Consider the following 20,156-nt stretch of genomic DNA (forward strand, 5'->3'; position numbering starts at 1 on the left):
AGTGCTACCTCTATTTTTGGAGGCTTCAGAGCTGCTGCTGGGTGAGAGACGAGGAAAAATGCTGCACATGGGGGGCAGAGAAAGGAAATAGGAAGAATTGGGGTGGAAGAGAGGAAGGGAGTGATGATTGTTGTACATGGAAAAAAAATACATTCCCTGAAATAAGCCCTAGTGTGTTTTTTGGAGCACAAATTAATACAAGACCCTGTCTTATTTTCTGGGAAATTCAGTATATTTCCCTGTTAGTTTAGCAGTAGAAGCTGCATGCTGAGCTTTCAGCGTATGGTTCTACAGCATGCTTTCTGCATCAGCTCTTTAGAACAACTGACATAGAGATGTGGCACGTCCCTTACTAAAGTGCTATGATATAGAGTGCTTAGTAACACCCACCCCCCCCCCAAAACCTTTATAAGTCGGTTTTCTTTCAATGTGAACCGCCTAGAAGTCACTTGACTATGGCGGTATAGAAAAATAAAGTTATTATTATTATGAAAGAAAGTTGTAAGCATTGAACAGAGATGCTGCCTTTTCCCATTCTTATCCTTTGGTACTAGCAAGTCTCTTGTGTTCTCATTTCAGTTCCCTTCTTCCCATAAACAGTGTAATGGTGTGGGCTAATAGGACCAATATTTTGTCCAACACAACAGCAATCGGAGAACTTGAGATGGGCCAGAGATTGGTTTAATTTTAGACCGTCCAATCAAAAATGATTCACTGCTGTTTCTTTCTTCATTCACTGGTGATGGTACAACAGGCAGTCATAGCGAGAAGCTTTAGGCACCCTGCATGGGAATCAATTCTTAAAATTCTAGTGTTTTCAGTTTTCAATGGACTGAGCAGTTTTCGGTCTTCTCTAATTCAGTCAAAACTGTCCACCATTTGGGCTCTGAAGCCATGGATTTTTAGTCACAGCTACATAGTAGATGACGGTAGATAAAGACCCGAATGGTCCATCCAATCTGCCCAACCTGATTCAATTTAAATTTTTTTTTCTTCTTCTTAGCTATTAGAGGTGATTAGTGGAGTACCACAGGGCTCAGTCTTGGGCCCAATCCTATTCAACATCTTTATAAGAGACTTGGCAGAAGGGCTTCGAGGTAAAATAACATTATTCGCCGATGACACCAAACTGAGTAATGTAGTGGGCAAATGCACAACAGACGAAGATTCAGTGCCCGACAACATGATGCACGACCTACTCCTACTGGAGCGATGGTCTAGGACATGGCAACTCAACTTCAATGCCAAAAAAATGCAAAGTTATGCACCTGGGCAGCCAGAATCCATGCAAGTCTTATACCCTTAATGGCGAGATCCTAGCAAAAACGGTAGCAGAACGAGACTTGGGGGTAATCGTCAGTGAGGACATGAAGTCTGCCAATCAAGTGGAGCAGGCTTCGTCCAAAGCAAGACAAATCATGGGCTGCATACGAAGGGGTTTCGTCAGTCGTAAGGCGGAAGTCATTATGCCATTGTATAGATCCATGGTGAGGCCCCACCTGGAATACTGTGTGCAATTCTGGAGGCCGCATTATCACAAGGATGTGCTGAGACTGGAGTCGGTGCAAAGAATGGCCACCCGGATGGTCTCGGGACTCAAGGATCTACCATACGAAAAACGGCTTGACAAATTACAGCTATACTCGCTCGAGGAGCGCAGAGAGAGGGGAGACATGATCGAGACGTTCAAGTATCTTACGGGCCGCATCGAGGCGGAGGAAGATATCTTCTTTTTCAAGGGTCCCACGACAACAAGAGGGCATCCGTTGAAAATCAGGGGCGGGAAACTACGAGGTGACACCAGGAAATTCTTTTTCACTGAAAGAGTGGTTGATCACTGGAATAGTCTTCCACTACAGGTGATTGATGCCAGCAGCGTGCCTGATTTTAAGGCCAAATGGGATCGGCACATGGGATCTATTCACAGGGCAAAGGTAGGCGAGGGACATTAAGGTGGGCAGACTAGATGGGCCGTGGGCCCTTATCTGCCGTCTATTTCTATGTTTCTATATTTCTGGGCAAGAATCCAAAGCTCTGCCTGGTACTGTGCTAATGAAGAGTCTTCCTTCTGTTTTATAACCCTATCCTCTTCTAGCCCCCCCCCCACCACCCATTGCAGCGATGATCTATGTTCAGTGACTACTGACAGCAGCTCCCTCAAGAACATGGTACTTGCCACTAAAGTACTCTCATCATACAGAACGACAGGCTACCTTCCTATGGGGAGCTATGAACATTACCTCTTCAACATCCCCAGCTTCAATCTGAGAGCAGAAGATCTGAGCCCGGAACTAAACTTGTGTTCTTTATATGGCAATGTATAGCACCGTCACTAAGCTACCCCACATATTTCACTGGAGGGGTTTTTTTGTTTTGTTTTTTTATATATCCAGCAAGTGCCCTTTTTAATTTGGCTAGGCTCTCTTTGGGCTGGATTCACTAACCTGCCAAATTCGGGCATGTCCGACAAATTCAGCAAACGCAAACATGCAGATGAGGGCAATCAGAGGAACACCCCCATCTGTCTGCATGGCTCGCGCATGCGCAGACCCGTCCTAGCCGTGACTTTTTCTTTTTTTTTTAAACTTTAAACTTTTGCAGCAACCCACGGGCTTGCACAAGCAGTTGGGGCAGACGTGTTTGGGGCAGGCAGGCATGTTCAGGGCCCGACTCTCTTCCCTTCAGTGCGAGCCCGTGGGTTTAAAGCGGAGCTGCACTGCAGCAAGGACATGTCAGGCAGGCAAGCCCAGGGGTGTAGGACCGCGAGAGCCAGGACAGGCAGATCAGGGCTGCAGGAGGTGTTCGGGGCTGCAGGAGATCGGGGCTGACAGGGCAGAGAGCAAGGCTTCAATAAGACAGGAGAGTTGGAAAGACGTTTCCGACTGCTCCCCAGCAGTCGCTTCTTCCGTTGATCGGCCAGCTCTGTCGGCTGTGAAATTTTGTGTAGTGAATCGCGTCGCTGTCCAATTTGCATGCCTTTCTCCTCATTTGCATGCACAGATTCGAAGCGGATCGCAGGAGAGGTAAGTGAGTCAGGCCGGAGGGAAATTTGCTCGTTAAGGGGTCGCAAACCGATTGGCCCTTTGTCTCTCTCTGAATCTTCTTTCTGCAGATATCTGTGCTGTTTTCCTGCTTTCTGGGTATCATGGTGACACCTTCGGGTATTCCAGTGAAGAACTGTAGCCAGTTTACTTAGATTCATGTTGGTGAGAAGTGCTGATTAAAGTTTCAGTAACTTTTTTTTTTATATATACATATCAAGTCAGGACTCTATTTAAAAAAAAAAAAACTGATTCGGAAGATTTTAATTACATCATTTTGTTTTAATTAAAACTAAATGATCCAACTGTTGCTTTTGCTAACTTGGAGAGTAATTTTAGACCTGGATGTATAAGTGGATGCAGTCAGTGTACGTGTACAGTAAATAATAGCAGCTACTGAAAGTGAAAGGACCCAAACGCCGTTCCCTTGTGAAACTGCTGTTTAGTGGGTACCCAGTGTGGTGAGCAGATGTGTATTTATTATGATTTTGCTATACTGCCTTTAATGTTGTCATATCCATGCAGTGTACAAGCTAAATTAAGATAGAAAGAACTCCAGTGTATAAATAGAAATTGGAAAATTGAAAGATAGAGGATCAATCCCACAATCCATAAAACACACACCTGTCCAGAGCATGCATACTTTTGTGTTTTGCAAAACACATCTAAACCCCAAATTCCATAACTACCCCTGGGAATATCTACTTAAAGATTTAAAAGTATGCATAGGATCTCTGCCAGTGCATAAATTTATATGTGTTTCTTTGGCCTTATTTTAGAAATAGCTCTAACCGTGTGCGAGACCACATTTTGCTTGTGGAAAATCTTTCTAAAAAGCCCTCCTCAGATGGATGCGCTAAAAGTAGAAATTATGTCCTTCTTTACATAAAGTGATATATCAAGGGGGCGGTGGGGGCAGTTCACCCTGAGTAATCAGTGGGTAGAGGGAGAATCTGTGAGACTCTGGTCTGTTGGGCATGGCTGTTGATTCCTCTGACATCAGTTTCCTGTTCTGGGACAGAGGACTGGCAGAACCAACAGCAGCGGCCCCACAATTACTCCACGCAAACCCCTCCCCCCACCACACACTACTTGGAAGAGGTTACTCCACCCCGAGTTGCAACTACCGCAGGTAAGCCACTGCTATGTACCATATGGCATGCAGAATTTTTTGTTTTAACGTCCCTGTGATTTGTTTCCTTCTCTTTTAAGCCTTTGGAGACCCAGCTGATTTCCGAAACCTCAAATGTTTGCCAGGCGGAGCACGTTGCCAGAGTCATTGTTAAAGATGCCACAGTAAGTAAGTCTGGTGTAACTGCCATGCAGGGAAAAAGAAAGCAGAAAGCCAAAATATATTCCAGTGCAATAGGTGAGACATTCTAGACAACACGGTTATTTCTCCATACTCACAAGGACTGCAGAAGGAATTCACTTCAGATTTTTTCACTCTGCCTCCAGTGTACTTCACAGCTCAGTATAGCACCCTCTAGCAGTTTTCCTTCTGCACACATGGCTGCAGCGACATGTGTTCTGCTCTCCTCATTTTTGTTTTAATTTGATATAGTTCATCCCCTTTGCGGGAATTTTCACATTCAAGGCGATTTGGAGGATATCTGCTTAGATATCCTGCACATGCCTCCATTAAGCTATAATTTGAGAAATTACAACTTACAGAGAAGAATGAATCGGTTCCTAGCTTTTGAGTTGGTTTGTTCTCATGTTGGCCTTTTTTTGCTTCTGTATTCTTAAAATGATACAAAAAAACAAAAAGGATGTGACAGGAACTGAGAGAACTCAGTTCCTTTCTGCAAAGAAATGCATAGAGAGGGCCAAATATGACTTGGCAAAAGACAGTGTCTTCTATCACCAGTGGAAGCTGTGGGCCAGAAAGGCATGGGATGGTGGGGAATATAGATACAAATGGGAATCCAGCTTCTCCTTCCTTCTCTTTGACATAAAGAGCCACATCAGTCCTAGAGAGAACCAGATTCTCTACAGTTGGGTGAACCAGATTCTCTACAGTTGGGTTGAACCATTTGTAATTGGACTCGCAGCCAGCTGCCTGTGGGCTTTCCAGATCACATAGCATCCATGATCTTTTGCACAAGTCCCTTTCTGGCCCCTGCTGCAGTCCAACCTTGCTCATTGCAAGACAAATAGTTGTAGAAGCCTTCAAAATGGCCTTCGTGTCATTCCACTGCCAGTTGTTGTCTTCCCACTGATGTTATCTTTTGCTACCTTAGGTAAGCTGTTTACAAAGGGACTTGGCACATCTGTGTGCAAGTTGTTGTAAGGTGTTGCGATATAGAGCGCTTGGTAAATGTTAGGCAAAAGCCCCCAGAGTATGTTAATAAGCTAGTCTGAAGTTGTATGCTAAAAGTATTGCACAGAGATGAGTTTTCCTTTGCTACCAACAATCCTCCATGCTGTTATCCCTTAATTTGTTCAACCTTCCCCTCTCCCTGCCCCATAGTTCTTTCATCCTCCTGCTGGTGACAGTACTGCTGGTAGCCAGAGGGAGGCTTGGGCACACAGCATTGGAAGGTGTGGCTCATTGGTCAAGTTGCTGCCTCTGCACTCAGAGGTTGTGAGATCAAAACCTAGTGCTGCTTCTTATGACCCTGGGCAAGTCACTTAATCCTCTAGTGCTCACTGCTTTGAATGTCAACTTTGAAATGCCAAAGCCACTGGAGGCTGTTTCTCCTGTCACTACTGTCAGGGCTTTAGTGATCCGTGCAGTTGGCTGGGAGCATGCTAACGATCGTCTCCATTTGCATGCAGGCCTTTAGTGAATTTGTCGGCCTGCATGCAAACGGACATGGATCCAAGGTTAGTGAATCTAGCCCTTAGTCTTTTTTTTTTTTATGGGTTTAGGGTAGGATTTAAAGCAGGGGTTCATAACTGTTTTATCTGATCCACCCTTTAAGAGCTTAGTAAAATCTACAGGCTCCTTCTCAAAAAATATCTACGTGCATAAAATAAAATACATATATTGTATTACAAAGGAAACCACTTCTGAAAATATTATCCCCTAACACTTCCATAAACTTATAATGAGCATGTTAGCATTTAGTGCGCACGCTAAAACGCATAGCGCACCTTAGTAAAACTAGCCCTTAACAACAAATGTGTTACAAACCTTTATAAGTTACTTTTGAAGAAAAAGGTACTTCACACAACAATGTATTCTAGTTTCACTTTTTTAGGATATAATCTGGATATTGAGATTTACAGCAGTTTACAAACATTTTTGGATTCTTGAAGCCATAAATACATTTTTAATGAATGTAAGCAAGTTAGAGGTTTAGCGAAAATAGTTATAATTTTTTTTTCTCCATCCAAATTCATGGACCCCCTGAAATCTATCCATGGATTCCAGTTAAAGAATCTCTGGTCTAAAAATTATCTTGCTTAATTAGGGATCCTAGTAGCATCCTGGTGCTAGGAGCCAACTACCCAGAGTTTTCTTCCTATTTCATATCATTTCCTATCCTGCTATTGTGCCAAGACTAGTCCTTTACAGGGGATAGTCCTCATCTGGGTCTGCCATGGCTCCCTCCAGAATCTCAAAGATCTAGTTAGAAGGTATTGCCATTGTATAAGGCTAGGACGTCTCCCTTCATCCCATTCCCAGAGCTGTGAGCAGTCATCTGAGAGAAACTCATCTTTAACCTCTTGCACCTGAAATATTTTTCAGTCCCCTCTTTTTCTAAAGCTGTCATGCCTTGTGTGCTGTATGCCAGAAGAAACCACTTGCGTTATGCACTCTACCGGCTACATAGTTTTGCTGGTGCCATTCTAATACATTTAAAGTATGAAAACAGGTAAACAATGATAGCCGTAGGGTTGGAAAAATATTAGAGAATCCTGGGCAACAGCAGAATATTTTGAAAGAAGTACAGCTAACAAATGACAGTCCTTGACTGCTGCAATCAGAGCAAAGCAAGCAATACAAAGAAATCACATTTTGTAGATTTCCGCATCATATTCAGGGAGACTATTACAAACAAGGTTTTTGTATTAAAGCAATGCATATATTACAGAATGTTGAAAGCTCTGGTATTTTGAACTGAACTCCATTCATTTTCACCCATCCATTAAGAATGATATCCTGCTGACTTAGAGTACCTGTTACAGGTAATCAAATTTACTGTACCTATTGTACTGTACTGTACTGATACTTTTTTTTTTTAATCTTTATTGATTTTCCAAACTATCAAAGTGCAATAAACAATTGTACATAGAATAATTTTGTATAGATTCTGATTGATTATAAGTGCTTGGTTGATTATCATTATTTGTATATAAATTGTATTGCACTTTTTGTTGGCATTAAAAACTAAATAAAGTTTAATAAAAAAAAAAAACAAACACCCCAACAAATAAATCACAGTATCGGCAGCTAGAGCTTGATGGCTGAACTGAAAAGTGGCTAGAGGGGCCAAAGAAATATTCCGCTTCCCTTGGTTGTCGCTTTACATCTGTTCCCTTGAACTTATTTTTATTTCTCCTTGCTCTCTCATTTCTTAGGAATTTTCAATCAAGTTTTTGTCTTAGACTGCTATTTGCCAAGAATATCATGGTGTTACACAGTAATATCCCAGTTGAGGAACAGGACAGATAGCACATATAATTACATTATACAAATTAATAAAACATGCCTAACTGCAGAATCAAATGTTAGAGTTGATTGCAAAAAGGAGATCAGTGTTCTGCAGAAAGCTACTTCCTTAACAAAACAAAAAAAACAAAACTCCAAAAATTTAGAATAAAGCAGTGAAATGGTGTGGTGGCCGTGTTAGTCCATTTTCCAAGGTAATATAAAGAAATAAAAACAAAGGAAATAAGGTGTTAACCTTTTTTATTGAACTAACTTAATGCATTTTATGATGAGTTTTCAAAGGTAACCTTTGAAGAAAGGTTACCTCTGAAAGCTCATCATAAAATGTATTGAGTTAGTCCAATAAGAAAAGGTATCACCTTTTTTTTTGTTTGTTTTTATTTCTTTATACTACTCAGAATAAAGCAGGAAGCCGAGCGAGTGTGAGCAGATGGTGGAAATGGAGAAGGGAATATCTGTTTTATTCTAGTGAGGTAAGGTCTCATAGCTTATATACCTTCTGCCTTGTTCTTTCCTCAGCTAGCGCATAAGATAAAAAGCTATACAGCCAGTCATTGGAGAATCCAGAATGACAGTCTGTTCCATGATGCTAAATGAACGTCTGTAATCATCTGACATAATTTAAAATTCCTTTATTTTTACAGCAAGGAAATTTCAATAGTTCGATAGGATCAGATGGGTATATGTTGTCCTCATTGACCTGTGGAATGTCCCCTGTCACCTCTATTACTGAGGTACTACAGCAGGTAGGCTCCTACTAAAGAAAGTGCCTTGTTCTTAAGTGATACATTTAAAGGGATCTCTAGCAGTCATCCGTAGTGGTGCTCATTGCATTCTAAAGGTGTGGGTTTGTTGGAGTAGACAGTTCCTGCACCTTCATGAAGGGATGAACCTATTTCATGCTGTATATTCTGTTTACAGACTATATTCAAAAGGTACCAGAGAAATCTCAAGTAATTTCAACCCTCACAAATCAGATGAGATAATCGGTCAAATTTGGTTATTTTGGAAAGGATGTTCTAGCAACTGAATATCTGGCTAAATCTGCTGGCTTGAAATTTGAGCTATTCTTTGTGGCTGTTAACAAATGGGTGGATTTGGCTAGCTAAAATCCTGTGAACGTGTAGCTATGTAGATCTTTTAAGATGTTGATCCCTTAGCTGAGGTGCATTTTTATATGAAGCTCAGAACAGGCACATTCATGATTCTCGGGCTTCATGTCTGTATGGAGGAATTATTTCAAAGAGAAAAATTTTGTTACTTGGCTACCCCTTTGTGGTATATGTGTGTGTGTTTTAAGCCAACTCATAATGTTATTGCATAGACATTATCTGATCTTGTGTATGTGCCTGTCCTTTGTTTCACATGAAATTGTTTTCCAGGGCCTCAGTTGTCTGATAGTCTATACTCCCAGACAGAAGGGATCAAAATACAAGTCAGCTGGAGGCTGTGATGGGGAGTGAGAAAGCAGCTTTGATTTAAAAAAAAAAAAAAAAAAAAGTACCAGAAATCAAAGCTGAAGAGGGAAGGCTTGGATTTGGCACCCAAGAAAAAAAATCTAGGGGTCATTGTGGACAATGCATTGAAATCTTCTGCCTAGTGTGCAGCAGTGGCCAATAAAGCAAACAGGATGCAAGGATGTAATAGGAAAGGGATAGTAAATAAGACTAAAAATATCATAATGCCTCTGTATCACTCCATGGAGTGACTTCATCTCGAGTATTGCATGCAGTTCTGGTTGTCATGTTGCAAAAACATACAGCGGATTTAGAAAAGGTTCATTGAAAAGCAACCAAAATGATAAAGGGGGTGGAACTTTTCTAGTATGATGAAAGGCTAAAGAGAGGAGTTATGATTGAAGTCTGCAAAATCCTGAGTGATGTAGAACCAAATAAAAGTAAACAAATCAGCTTTTTTTATAGGGGGGTTCTCTTTAGAAAAGTACAAAGACTAGGGGACATTTGATGAAGTTACATGGAAATACTTTTAAAACAAATAGGAGGAAATATTTTTTTCATTCAATGAATACTTAAGCTCTGGAACTTGTCAGAGGATGTTAGCATATCTGGGTTTAAAAATGGTTTGGACAAGTTCCTGGAGGAAAAGTCCATAGTCTATTGAGATAGACATGGAGGAAGCCACTGCTTGCCCTGGGATCGGTAGCATGGAATTTCGCTACTATTTGGGTTTGTGCTAGGTTCTTGTGATCTGGATTGGCCACTGTCCTTTCTAATTAGGGGAGAAGGGGAAAATGGGGAAAAGATATTTTGGAGGTGGAGATTAAATGCAATTAAAATTGTATTTGGAAAAGTAATGTTTGTAGTATCACCTTCTCTTCTTACAAAGGGGAGAGTTCTTAAAGCCAATAGAGGAGAGTGAGATGGTGAATGTGGTGGTGAGTATGCAAAGGACTGAGCACACTGTTGGTGTCACTCTAGAGAGAATGGCAAGGCTTTGTCCAGAGCTTTGAAAAGTGTGGTCTGACTTAGCTGAGAAGAATATTGCCACAGTGTTTGATCCACTTGCTGTTAAGAGTGATTTTAATGAAGAAGATTCAGCCAAGCATCGGAAACCTAAATTACTGACCCTAACAGCCAGACTATCAGTAAATAGAAATAATCTGCAGTCTGGAAACACAAGTATAGTGTCTGCCTCATTTTCTCTATTTGACTTCCAGCCTTGAAAATGTTTCACGCAGAAAGGTTTCACTAGCAGCGTCTACTACTGTGATAACGCAGCACTATTAATCCCTTGACGAAGCTACCAGTGAAACGGATTTATTTATTTATTTAAAAGATTTCTCAACCGCCTATTCCTAAGTGGCTTTACAAATAGTAACATGCATAAAATAGAACAAATAGGACCTGTACACATATCAAAGATTACAAATCAATCAATGCAAACAGTTCACAGCTCTCCATAATAAATGAAAGAAACAGAACTGGTCATAAACATTCATTGGAATGCGTTTATAAAAAGTGTAGTCTTAAGCATTTTCTTAAACTTCTGAATATCAGACAGAGCTCTTTGCGGTCCAGTTAATTTGTTCCACAGTGTTGCTCCTATGATGGAGATAGCCGAGGCTCTCGTATTCTCATAATTCACTTTATCCCAGGACAAGCAGGCAGCATATTCTTAACACATGGGTGACGTCACCGACGGAGCCCCTCGGTACGGACCTTTTAACTAGAAGTTTCTAGTTGGCCGCACCGCGCGTGCGCGAGTGCCTTCCCGCCCGACGGAGGAGTGCGTGGTCCCCAGTTTCTTCGTTTCCGCGGAGCGAAGAAGACGCGTGTATTTTTTCAACGGCCGTTGAAATCACTTTTTGCCTTCCCGCTCGCGCTTTTGTTCTCAATTTTTCTTCCTCTACCTTCGGGTTCCCTTTTTCTTTGAATTGCAAAAAAAAAAAAAAAAAAACTTTGATTTTTATTGTTTCTTTCGTTTTTGCCCCGGCGGGGCCTGTTGCCATTATACAGGCCTCGGACTTCGATTTTGCGGAGGCTATCTTCCCCTTCATGCCCCCGCAGGTCGGTTTTAAGAAGTGCCAGCGGTGTGCACGCCCGATCTCCGTTTCTGACCCACACAATTGGTGTTTGCAGTGCCTGGGTCCGGAGCATCGGGCAGATTCCTGCACCCGCTGTGCCACTTTACAAAAACGTACTCTTAAAAACCGAAGAATCCAGCAAACCCTGCTCTTCGGCTCCGAGTCGGCGATGGATTCATCACCTTCAACGGCGGTACCGCAGAAATCGGCACCGGCAAGCTCGACACCGACCGATCCCGCATCGGCGCCACTGGCGCCAGGTAAGCCGGCTAAGAAGCCTTCCTCTTCCCTCGAGCGCCCTCCAGCTACGGTGACGACACCGTCCATACCGGCATCGCACCGGTCCCGTAAACGCTCCGCCCCGATAACGGTGAGTGCCTCGTCATCGGCCTCCTCATCGCCGGGGCGTGGAGCGGCATCCAAGGAACCGAAGAAAAAGAAAGCGGTTCCGATGCCACCCCTAGATGACCGTATCTCGGCCATTCTACAAACTCAGCTTCAGGAGCAGTTGAAGAAACAGCTTGAACAACTGCTACCCTCTATCCTGGCACCGCTCCTTCCGGTACCAGACCGGCCCGAGCCCCGCACCGAGCCCCCGGTGTCCACTCCTTCGGTACCGGTAAACACCTCGATGCCGATCCTTTCGGCCCAACAACTTCCTGATGATCCTGTGGTTCATTCTCAACCCACAGTGGATCCTACTCGGCACCAGGCGGTACGGCACTCTTCTCGGGACCGAGAACGACGCCGATCGTCCTCCCCTGGTACCGTTTCGGTGCGCTCTGGTAAATCTTTGTCCAAGACTCGCCACACCGCACCCTCCACCCCGGTGTCCCGACACGCACCAGAGGTCAGGGATCCTGATTTATGGGAGGAGACTCCTCTCGGTACCGAGGAGGATCCCTCCTCATCTGATGAGGAACCATCGGCACCTGATGCCACCTCTAAACCTGAGCAATCCTCTTTTTCTAAATTTCTGAGGGAAATGTCTGCTGCTCTGTCACTTCCCCTTGAATCTGACTCCAAAAAGTCCCAAGCCTTTTTAGAAGCCTTAGACTTTGAGCAACCTCCTAAAGAGTTCCTCAAACTTCCCGTACATGACATCTTACGGGAGACATTCTACAAAAACTTGGAAAATCCCCTCACGGTACCGGGAGCTCCCCGTAAACTGGACAACCTTTACCGTGTCATCCCTATTCCAGGATTCGACAAATCTCAATTGCCCCATGAGTCCCTTCTGGTGGAATCCACCTTAAAAAAGACTCAGGGCTCCAGTGTCTATGCCTCTACCCCTCCTGGCAGAGAAGGTAAGACCATGGACAAGTTTGGCAAGAGACTTTACCAAAATGCCATGCTTGCCAACAGGGCAAACAACTATTCCTTCCATTTTTCCTTTTATCTCAAACACTTGGTCCAACAGCTGTCTGCCCTCCAGAAGTACCTACCTGAGCGCAAGGTCCCGCTTTTCCAGCAGCACATATCTGGCCTTCTCCAAATGCGCAAGTATATGGTCCGCTCGATATACGACTCCTTCGAGCTCACCTCTCGGGCCTCGGCCATGGCTGTAGCCATGCGTCGCTTGGCCTGGCTCAGAGTCTCCGACCTGGACATCAACCACCAGGACCGCCTGGCCAACGCCCCCTGTCTCGGGGATGAGCTTTTTGGAGAGTCACTGGATTCCACCACCCAGAAACTCTCTGCCCATGAGACCAGGTGGGACACCCTGATCAAGCCGAAAAAGAAGGCTCCGCCTGCTCGACCCTATCGGCCTCAATCATCTTACCAGCGGAGGTTCTCAGCCAGGCCACTCAATCCGCCTCCCCAACAATCTCGGCGACCCCGTCAACAGCAGCACCATGCCCAGGCTCGGTCTCAGGCCACTCAACCCTCCAAGCCTCCTCAGCCTGCTAAACAATCTCAGCCCTTTTGACTCTTCTCTCCAGGGCATAGCCAGTCATCCACCCTCGCTGCCTCTTCCACAGCCTATCGGGGGTCGTCTCACCATTTTCTCAAGCCGTTGGGAAGTCATCACGTCGGACCAGTGGGTCCTCAACATCATCCGCCACGGCTACTCTCTCAACTTCCAGACTCTGCCTCCGGACAACCTTCCCGTAGAGTCTGCTTCAAACTCATCTCAAACCCCCCTCCTCCTGAGGGAGGTTCAATCCCTCCTCCTTCTCAATGCCATCGAAGAAGTACCTCCAGATCAAAGGGGGCAGGGATTCTACTCCCGCTACTTCCTGGTACCCAAAAAGACGGGAGACCTCCGTCCCATTCTCGATCTCAGGGACCTCAACAAGTGTCTGGTCAAGGAGAAGTTCAGAATGCTCTCCCTTGCCACGCTCTACCCTCTTCTTTCTCAACACGACTGGCTATGTTCCCTGGACCTCAAAGAGGCCTACACTCACATCTCCATCAATCAACATTCTCGCCGCTACCTGCGGTTCCAGGTACTGCACCACCACTATCAGTACAAGGTGCTACCGTTCGGCCTCGCCTCCTCACCCAGGGTCTTCACCAAGTGCCTTATAGTGGTAGCGGCCTTCCTCAGGTCTCACAACCTCCAGGTGTTCCCCTATTTGGACGATTGGTTGGTGAAAGCACCTACGTCTCCACTTGTGCTACAGGCTACTCATCACACCATCTCTCTCCTCCACCTCCTGGGGTTCGAGATCAACTACCCCAAGTCGCATCTGCTTCCCACCCAGCGACTTCAATTCATTGGAGCAGTTCTGGACACCACGCTAATGAGGGCTTTTCTCCCCTCCGATCGCAAGCAGACCCTGCTCCATCTCTGCCATCAGGTACTCATGCATCCCTCCATTCCTGCTCGACAGATGATGGTCCTCCTGGGTCACATGGCCTCGACAGTGCATGTCCTTCCTCTGGCTCGTCTCCACCTTCGTACACCTCAGTGGACGCTCGCCAACCAGTGGTCACAGACTACGGATCTTCTTTCTCATCCCATCTCTGTGACATCATCTCTTCAGCAATCTCTCCAATGGTGGTTGAACTCCTCAAATCTTTCCAGGGGTCTTCTTTTCCATCTGCCCCCCCACTCTATGATCATCACCACAGATGCGTCCCCCTACGCGTGGGGAGCTCACCTGGGAGATCTACGCACCCAGGGACTTTGGACCCCTCAGGAGCGTCGTCATCACATCAATTTCCTGGAACTCAGAGCCATGTTCTACGCCCTCAAGGCTTTCCAACATCTTCTCTGTCCTCAAGTCCTCCTCCTATGCACAGACAATCAAGTCGCCATGTACTACATAAACAAGCAAGGCGGCACCGGGTCACGCCCCCTTTGTCTGGAGGCTCTGCGCATCTGGACCTGGGCCACGGACCGCAATCTCTTTCTCAGGGCGGTCTATATCCAGGGCGAACAGAACTCTCTGGCCGACAATCTCAGCCGCATCCTTCAACCTCACGAGTGGACGTTGGACCCTCCGACTCTACTCTCCATCTTTGCTCGATGGGGCACTCCGCAGGTGGACCTCTTTGCGGCACCTCACAACCATCAGCTGCCCCAATTCTGTTCCAGACTCTTCTCTCCTCACCGTCTGGCCCCGGATGCATTCCTGCTCAACTGGAGGGATCGGTTCCTCTATGCCTTCCCTCCACTTCCTTTGATGTTGCGGACCTTGTCCAAACTCCGCAAGGACAATGCCACCATGATCCTCATCGCCCCTCGGTGGCCTCGTCAACACTGGTTCTCCCTTCTGCTTCAACTCAGCTCCAGGGAGCCCATTCCTCTTCCTGTGTTTCCTACTCTACTTACACAGCAGAATCAATCTCTACTACATCCCAACCTGTCTTCCCTCCACCTGACAGCTTGGTTTCTCTCGGGCTGACCTCTCCGGAGAATCTATCTCAACCGGTCCGCCTCATTTTGGACGCCTCCAGGAAACCGGCCACTCTCCAATGTTACCATCAGAAGTGGACCAGATTCTCCTCGTGGTGTCTCCGGCATCATCAAGAACCCACCTCTTTGGCGGTGGAAACTGTCTTGGAATATTTGCTCTCGCTGTCCAACGCTGGCCTCAAAACCACCTCCATCAGAGTCCACCTCAGTGCCATCACTGCGTTTCACGAGCCTATTCTCGGAAAACCCCTCACGGCTCATCCTCTGGTTTCAAGATTTATGAGAGGGCTCTTCAACATCAAACCGCCTCTCAAGCCTCCTCCCGTCGTCTGGGACCTGAATGTGGTTCTCTCTGCTCTCATGAAGCCTCCGTTTGAGCCTCTTGCCTCAGCTTCATTCAGGCTTCTTACCTGGAAGGTGCTTTTCCTAATTGCCATCACCTCTGCCAGGAGGGTTAGCGAACTGCATGCACTGGTTGCCGACCCACCGTTCACTGTTTTTCACCATGACAAGGTTGTTCTGCGTACCCACCCTAAATTCCTTCCCAAGGTGGTCTCAGCTTTTCACCTCAACCAGTCCATTGTGCTTCCCGTCTTCTTCCCTAAGCCTCACTCGCATCCTGGAGAACAGGCGTTGCACACGCTGGATTGTAAGCGTGCCCTTGCTTACTACCTTGATCGTACCAGAGCTCACCGAACATCCCCTCAGCTCTTTTTGTCTTTCGATCCCAACCGTTTGGGCCGTCCTGTCTCCAAACGGACACTTTCAAATTGGCTTGCTGCCTGTATTGCCTTCTGTTATGCTCGGGCCGGTCTCTCACTGGAAGGATCTGTCACGGCCCACAGAGTCCGAGCTATGGCTGCTTCTGTGGCTTTCCTCCGTTCCACGCCCATCGAGGAAATCTGCAAGGCAGCCACTTGGTCCTCAGTTCACACGTTCACTACTCACTACTGTCTGGATGCGTTCTCCAGACGGGATGGACACTTCGGCCAATCTGTGTTACAAAATTTATTTTCCTAATGGCCAACCATCCCTCCTCCCTCTTTGTTAGCTTGGAGGTCACCCATGTGTTAAGAATATGCTGCCTGCTTGTCCTGGGATAAAGCACAGTTACTTACCGTAACAGGTGTTATCCAGGGACAGCAGGCAGATATTCTTAAGTCCCACCCACCTCCCCGGGTTGGCTTCTTAGCTGGCTTATCCTAACTGGGGACCACGCACTCCTCCGTCGGGCGGGAAGGCACTCGCGCACGCGCGGTGCGGCCAACTAGAAACTTCTAGTTAAAAGGTCCGTACCGAGGGCTCCGTCGGTGACGTCACCCATGTGTTAAGAATATCTGCCTGCTGTCCCTGGATAACACCTGTTACGGTAAGTAACTGTGCTTTTGAGAAGTCCATCAATGACAATCGTATCGCACTCTCAGATCACAGAGTTCTAAGCGGTCGATAGATTGCGATAAATACCAAGGAATCCCATGGTAAATGACTTTAAAGACCAGTACTAATGCTTTGAAAATAATACGTAAGTGTACAGATAACCAGTGGAGTTTTCTCAACCAAGGTGTTGTGTTCAAACTTTCTAACACCACAGATCAAACATGCAGCAGCGTTTTGAATCATTTGTAATGCTTTACACTGTACTGATGTAATCCCTAAATAAAGTCAAATAAATGGCTTTAATATGATTCTCGAGTGACGGCTAGTTCATCAATCATTAAATAAATTCGTGCCACACTCTGTATTTAATTATATTTCATATTACTTCATATCTGCAGAAAATTCATACTTGCAAAAACTCATGGCCAAACTTATATATTTATTTAAATTGAATTGAAACAAAATGAGTTCTGTTGGCCAATGAGGAAGCTGTCTACTGTCGTTCTCGAGTGTTACATGAAATAGGGCACTCGGGTGTAGCTGCGGAGGCCATAGGAAATTTGATGAAATATTTCTACTTGATTCAGAAGATGAGGAAGCATTATTTGATAAAATAGATATTCATGAGATTTTGCAAGTATGAATTTTCTGCAGATATGAAGTAATATAAAATATAATTAAATACATCAGAGTGTGGCACAAATTTATTTAATGATCCCTAAATAAAGGGCATTCCAATAGTCCAATTTTGGTAAGACTATCGTCTGTACCACTATCCAGAAATCATATGTTGACATCCCGTCTGGATAAACTATGTATCTGCCAATTTATCAATGTGTGAATGCGGCCAGCCAGCCAAGGAAATGTGTAATAGTTAAATAATTTTGAATAGGCAGGTTTTTCTTGCCAATAAAAAAACTATTAGTCCTGTAGCAGTGTGAAATGACTTTTTGCACTGGGGCTTCTCAAGCTTTTTCCCTCCTTAAGCAGCTGAGATTTAAGTGTAATCTGTATATTTCTAACACTGTCTGAGATTTAGATCTTCTATATTTATAGTGGTGGGATGTTTATCCCAGGACAAGCAGGCAGCATATTCTTAACACATGGGTGACGTCACCGACGGAGCCCTCGGTACGGACCTTTTAACTAGAAGTTTCTAGTTGGCCGCACCGCGCGTGCGCGAGTGCCTTCCCGCCCGACGGAGGAGTGCGTGGTCCCCAGTTTCTTCGTTTCCGCGGAGCGAAGAAGACGCGTGTATTTTTTCAACGGCCGTTGAAATCACTTTTTGCCTTCCCGCTCGCGCTTTTGTTATATTTTTTTTCTTCCTCTACCTTCGGGTTTCCTTTTTCTTTCAATTGCAAAAAAAAAAAAAAAAAAAACTTTGATTTTTATTGTTTCTTTCGTTTTTGCCCCGGCGGGGCCTGTTGCCATTATACAGGCCTCGGACTTCGATTTTGCGGAGGCTATCTTCCCCTTCATGCCCCCGCAGGTCGGTTTTAAGAAGTGCCAGCGGTGTGCACGCCCGATCTCCGTTTCTGACCCACACAATTGGTGTTTGCAGTGCCTGGGTCCGGAGCATCGGGCAGATTCCTGCACCCGCTGTGCCACTTTACAAAAACGTACTCTTAAAAACCGAAGAATCCAGCAAACCCTGCTCTTCGGCTCCGAGTCGGCGATGGATTCATCACCCTCAGCGGCGGTACCGCAGAAATCGGCACCGTCCAGCTCGACACCGACCGATCCCGCATCGGCGCCACTGGCGCCAGGTAAGCCGGCTAAGAAGCCTTCCTCTTCCCTCGAGCGCCCTCCAGCTACGGTGACGACACCGTCCATACCGGCATCGCACCGGTCCCGTAAACGCTCCGCCCCGATAACGGTGAGTGCCTCGTCATCGGCCTCCTCATCGCCGGGGCGTGGAGCGGCATCCAAGGAACCGAAGAAAAAGAAAGCGGTTCCGATGCCACCCCTGGATGACCGTATCTCGGCCATCCTACAAACTCAGCTTCAGGAGCAGTTGAAGAAACAGCTTGAACAACTGCTACCCTCTATCCTGGCACCGCTCCTTCCGGTACCAGACCGGCCCGAGCCCCGCACCGAGCCCCCGGTGTCCACTCCTTCGGTACCGGTAAACACCTCGATGCCGATCCTTTCGGCACAACAACTTCCTGATGATCCTGTGGTTCATTCTCGAACCACAGTGGATCCTGCTCGGCACCAGGCGGTACGGCACTCTTCTCGGGACCGAGAACGACGCCGATCGTCCTCCCCTGGTGCCGTTTCGGTGCGCTCTGGTAAATCTTTGTCCAAAACTCACCACACCGCACCCTCCACCCCGGTGTCCCGACACGCACCAGAGGTCAGGGATCCGGATTTATGGGAGGAGACTCCTCTCGGTACCGAGGAGGATCCCTCCTCATCTGATGAGGAACCATCGGCGCCTGATGCCTCCTCTAAACCTGAGCAGTCCTCTTTTTCTAAATTTCTGAGGGAAATGTCTGCTGCTCTGTCACTTCCCCTTGAATCTGACTCCAAAAAGTCCCAAGCCTTTTTAGAAGCCTTAGACTTTGAGCAACCTCCTAAAGAGTTCCTCAAACTTCCCGTACATGACATCTTACGGGAGACATTCTACAAAAATTTGGAAAATCCCCTCACGGTACCGGGAGCTCCCCGTAAACTGGACAACCTTTACCGTGTCATCCCTATTCCAGGATTCGACAAATCTCAATTGCCCCATGAGTCCCTTCTGGTGGAATCCACCTTAAAAAAGACTCAGGGCTCCAGTGTCTATGCCTCTACCCCTCCTGGCAGAGAAGGTAAGACCATGGACAAGTTTGGCAAGAGGCTTTACCAAAATGCCATGCTTGCCAACAGGGCAAACAACTATTCCTTCCATTTTTCCTTTTATCTCAAACACTTGGTCCAACAGCTGTCTGCCCTCCAGAAGTACCTACCTGAGCGCAAGGTCCCGCTATTCCAGCAGCACATATCTGGCCTTCTCCAAATGCGCAAGTATATGGTCCGCTCGATCTACGACTCCTTCGAGCTCACCTCTCGGGCCTCTGCCATGGCTGTAGCCATGCGTCGCTTGGCCTGGCTCAGAGTCTCCGACCTGGACATCAACCACCAGGACCGCCTGGCCAACGCCCCCTGTCTCGGGGATGAGCTTTTTGGAGAGTCACTGGATTCCACCACCCAGAAACTCTCCGCCCATGAGACTAGGTGGGACACCCTAATCAAGCCGAAAAAGAAGGCTCCGCCTGCTCGACCCTATCGGCCTCAATCATCCTACCAGCGGAGGTTCTCAGCCAGGCCACTCAATCCGCCTCCCCAACAATCTCGGCGACCCCGTCAACAGCAGCACCATGCCCAGGCTCGGTCTCAGGCCACCCAACCCTCCAAGCCTCCTCAGCCTGCTAAACAATCTCAGCCCTTTTGACTCTTCTCTCCAGGGCATAGCCAGTCATCCACCCTCGCTGCCTCTTCCACAGCCTATCGGGGGTCGTCTCACCATTTTCTCAAGCCGTTGGGAAGTCATCACGTCGGACCAGTGGGTCCTCAACATCATCCGCCACGGCTACTCTCTCAACTTCCAGACTCTGCCTCCGGACAACCTTCCCGTAGAGTCTGCTTCAAACTCATCTCAAACCCCCCTCCTCCTGAGGGAGGTTCAATCCCTCCTCCTTCTCAATGCCATCGAAGAAGTACCTC

General features: G+C 46.4%; 1 protein-coding gene across 3 annotated transcripts in view; it reads left to right on the plus strand.

The window, feature by feature from the left end:
• The window catches only part of KDSR (3-ketodihydrosphingosine reductase), a 96,233-nt gene that overhangs the window by 71,364 nt on the left and 4,713 nt on the right, over positions 1 to 20,156 (plus strand). For all 3 annotated transcript variants that reach the window (XM_033935305.1, XM_033935303.1, XM_033935304.1), the window contains 2 exons: positions 4,254 to 4,337; positions 8,307 to 8,408. In XM_033935305.1, coding sequence (XP_033791196.1) covers positions 4,254 to 4,337; positions 8,307 to 8,408 — 186 coding nt within the window. The remainder of the gene's footprint in view (positions 1 to 4,253; positions 4,338 to 8,306; positions 8,409 to 20,156) is intronic.

The sequence above is a fragment of the Geotrypetes seraphini genome, chromosome 2, assembly GCF_902459505.1.
Source record: "Geotrypetes seraphini chromosome 2, aGeoSer1.1, whole genome shotgun sequence".
Lineage (NCBI taxonomy): Eukaryota > Metazoa > Chordata > Amphibia > Gymnophiona > Dermophiidae > Geotrypetes > Geotrypetes seraphini.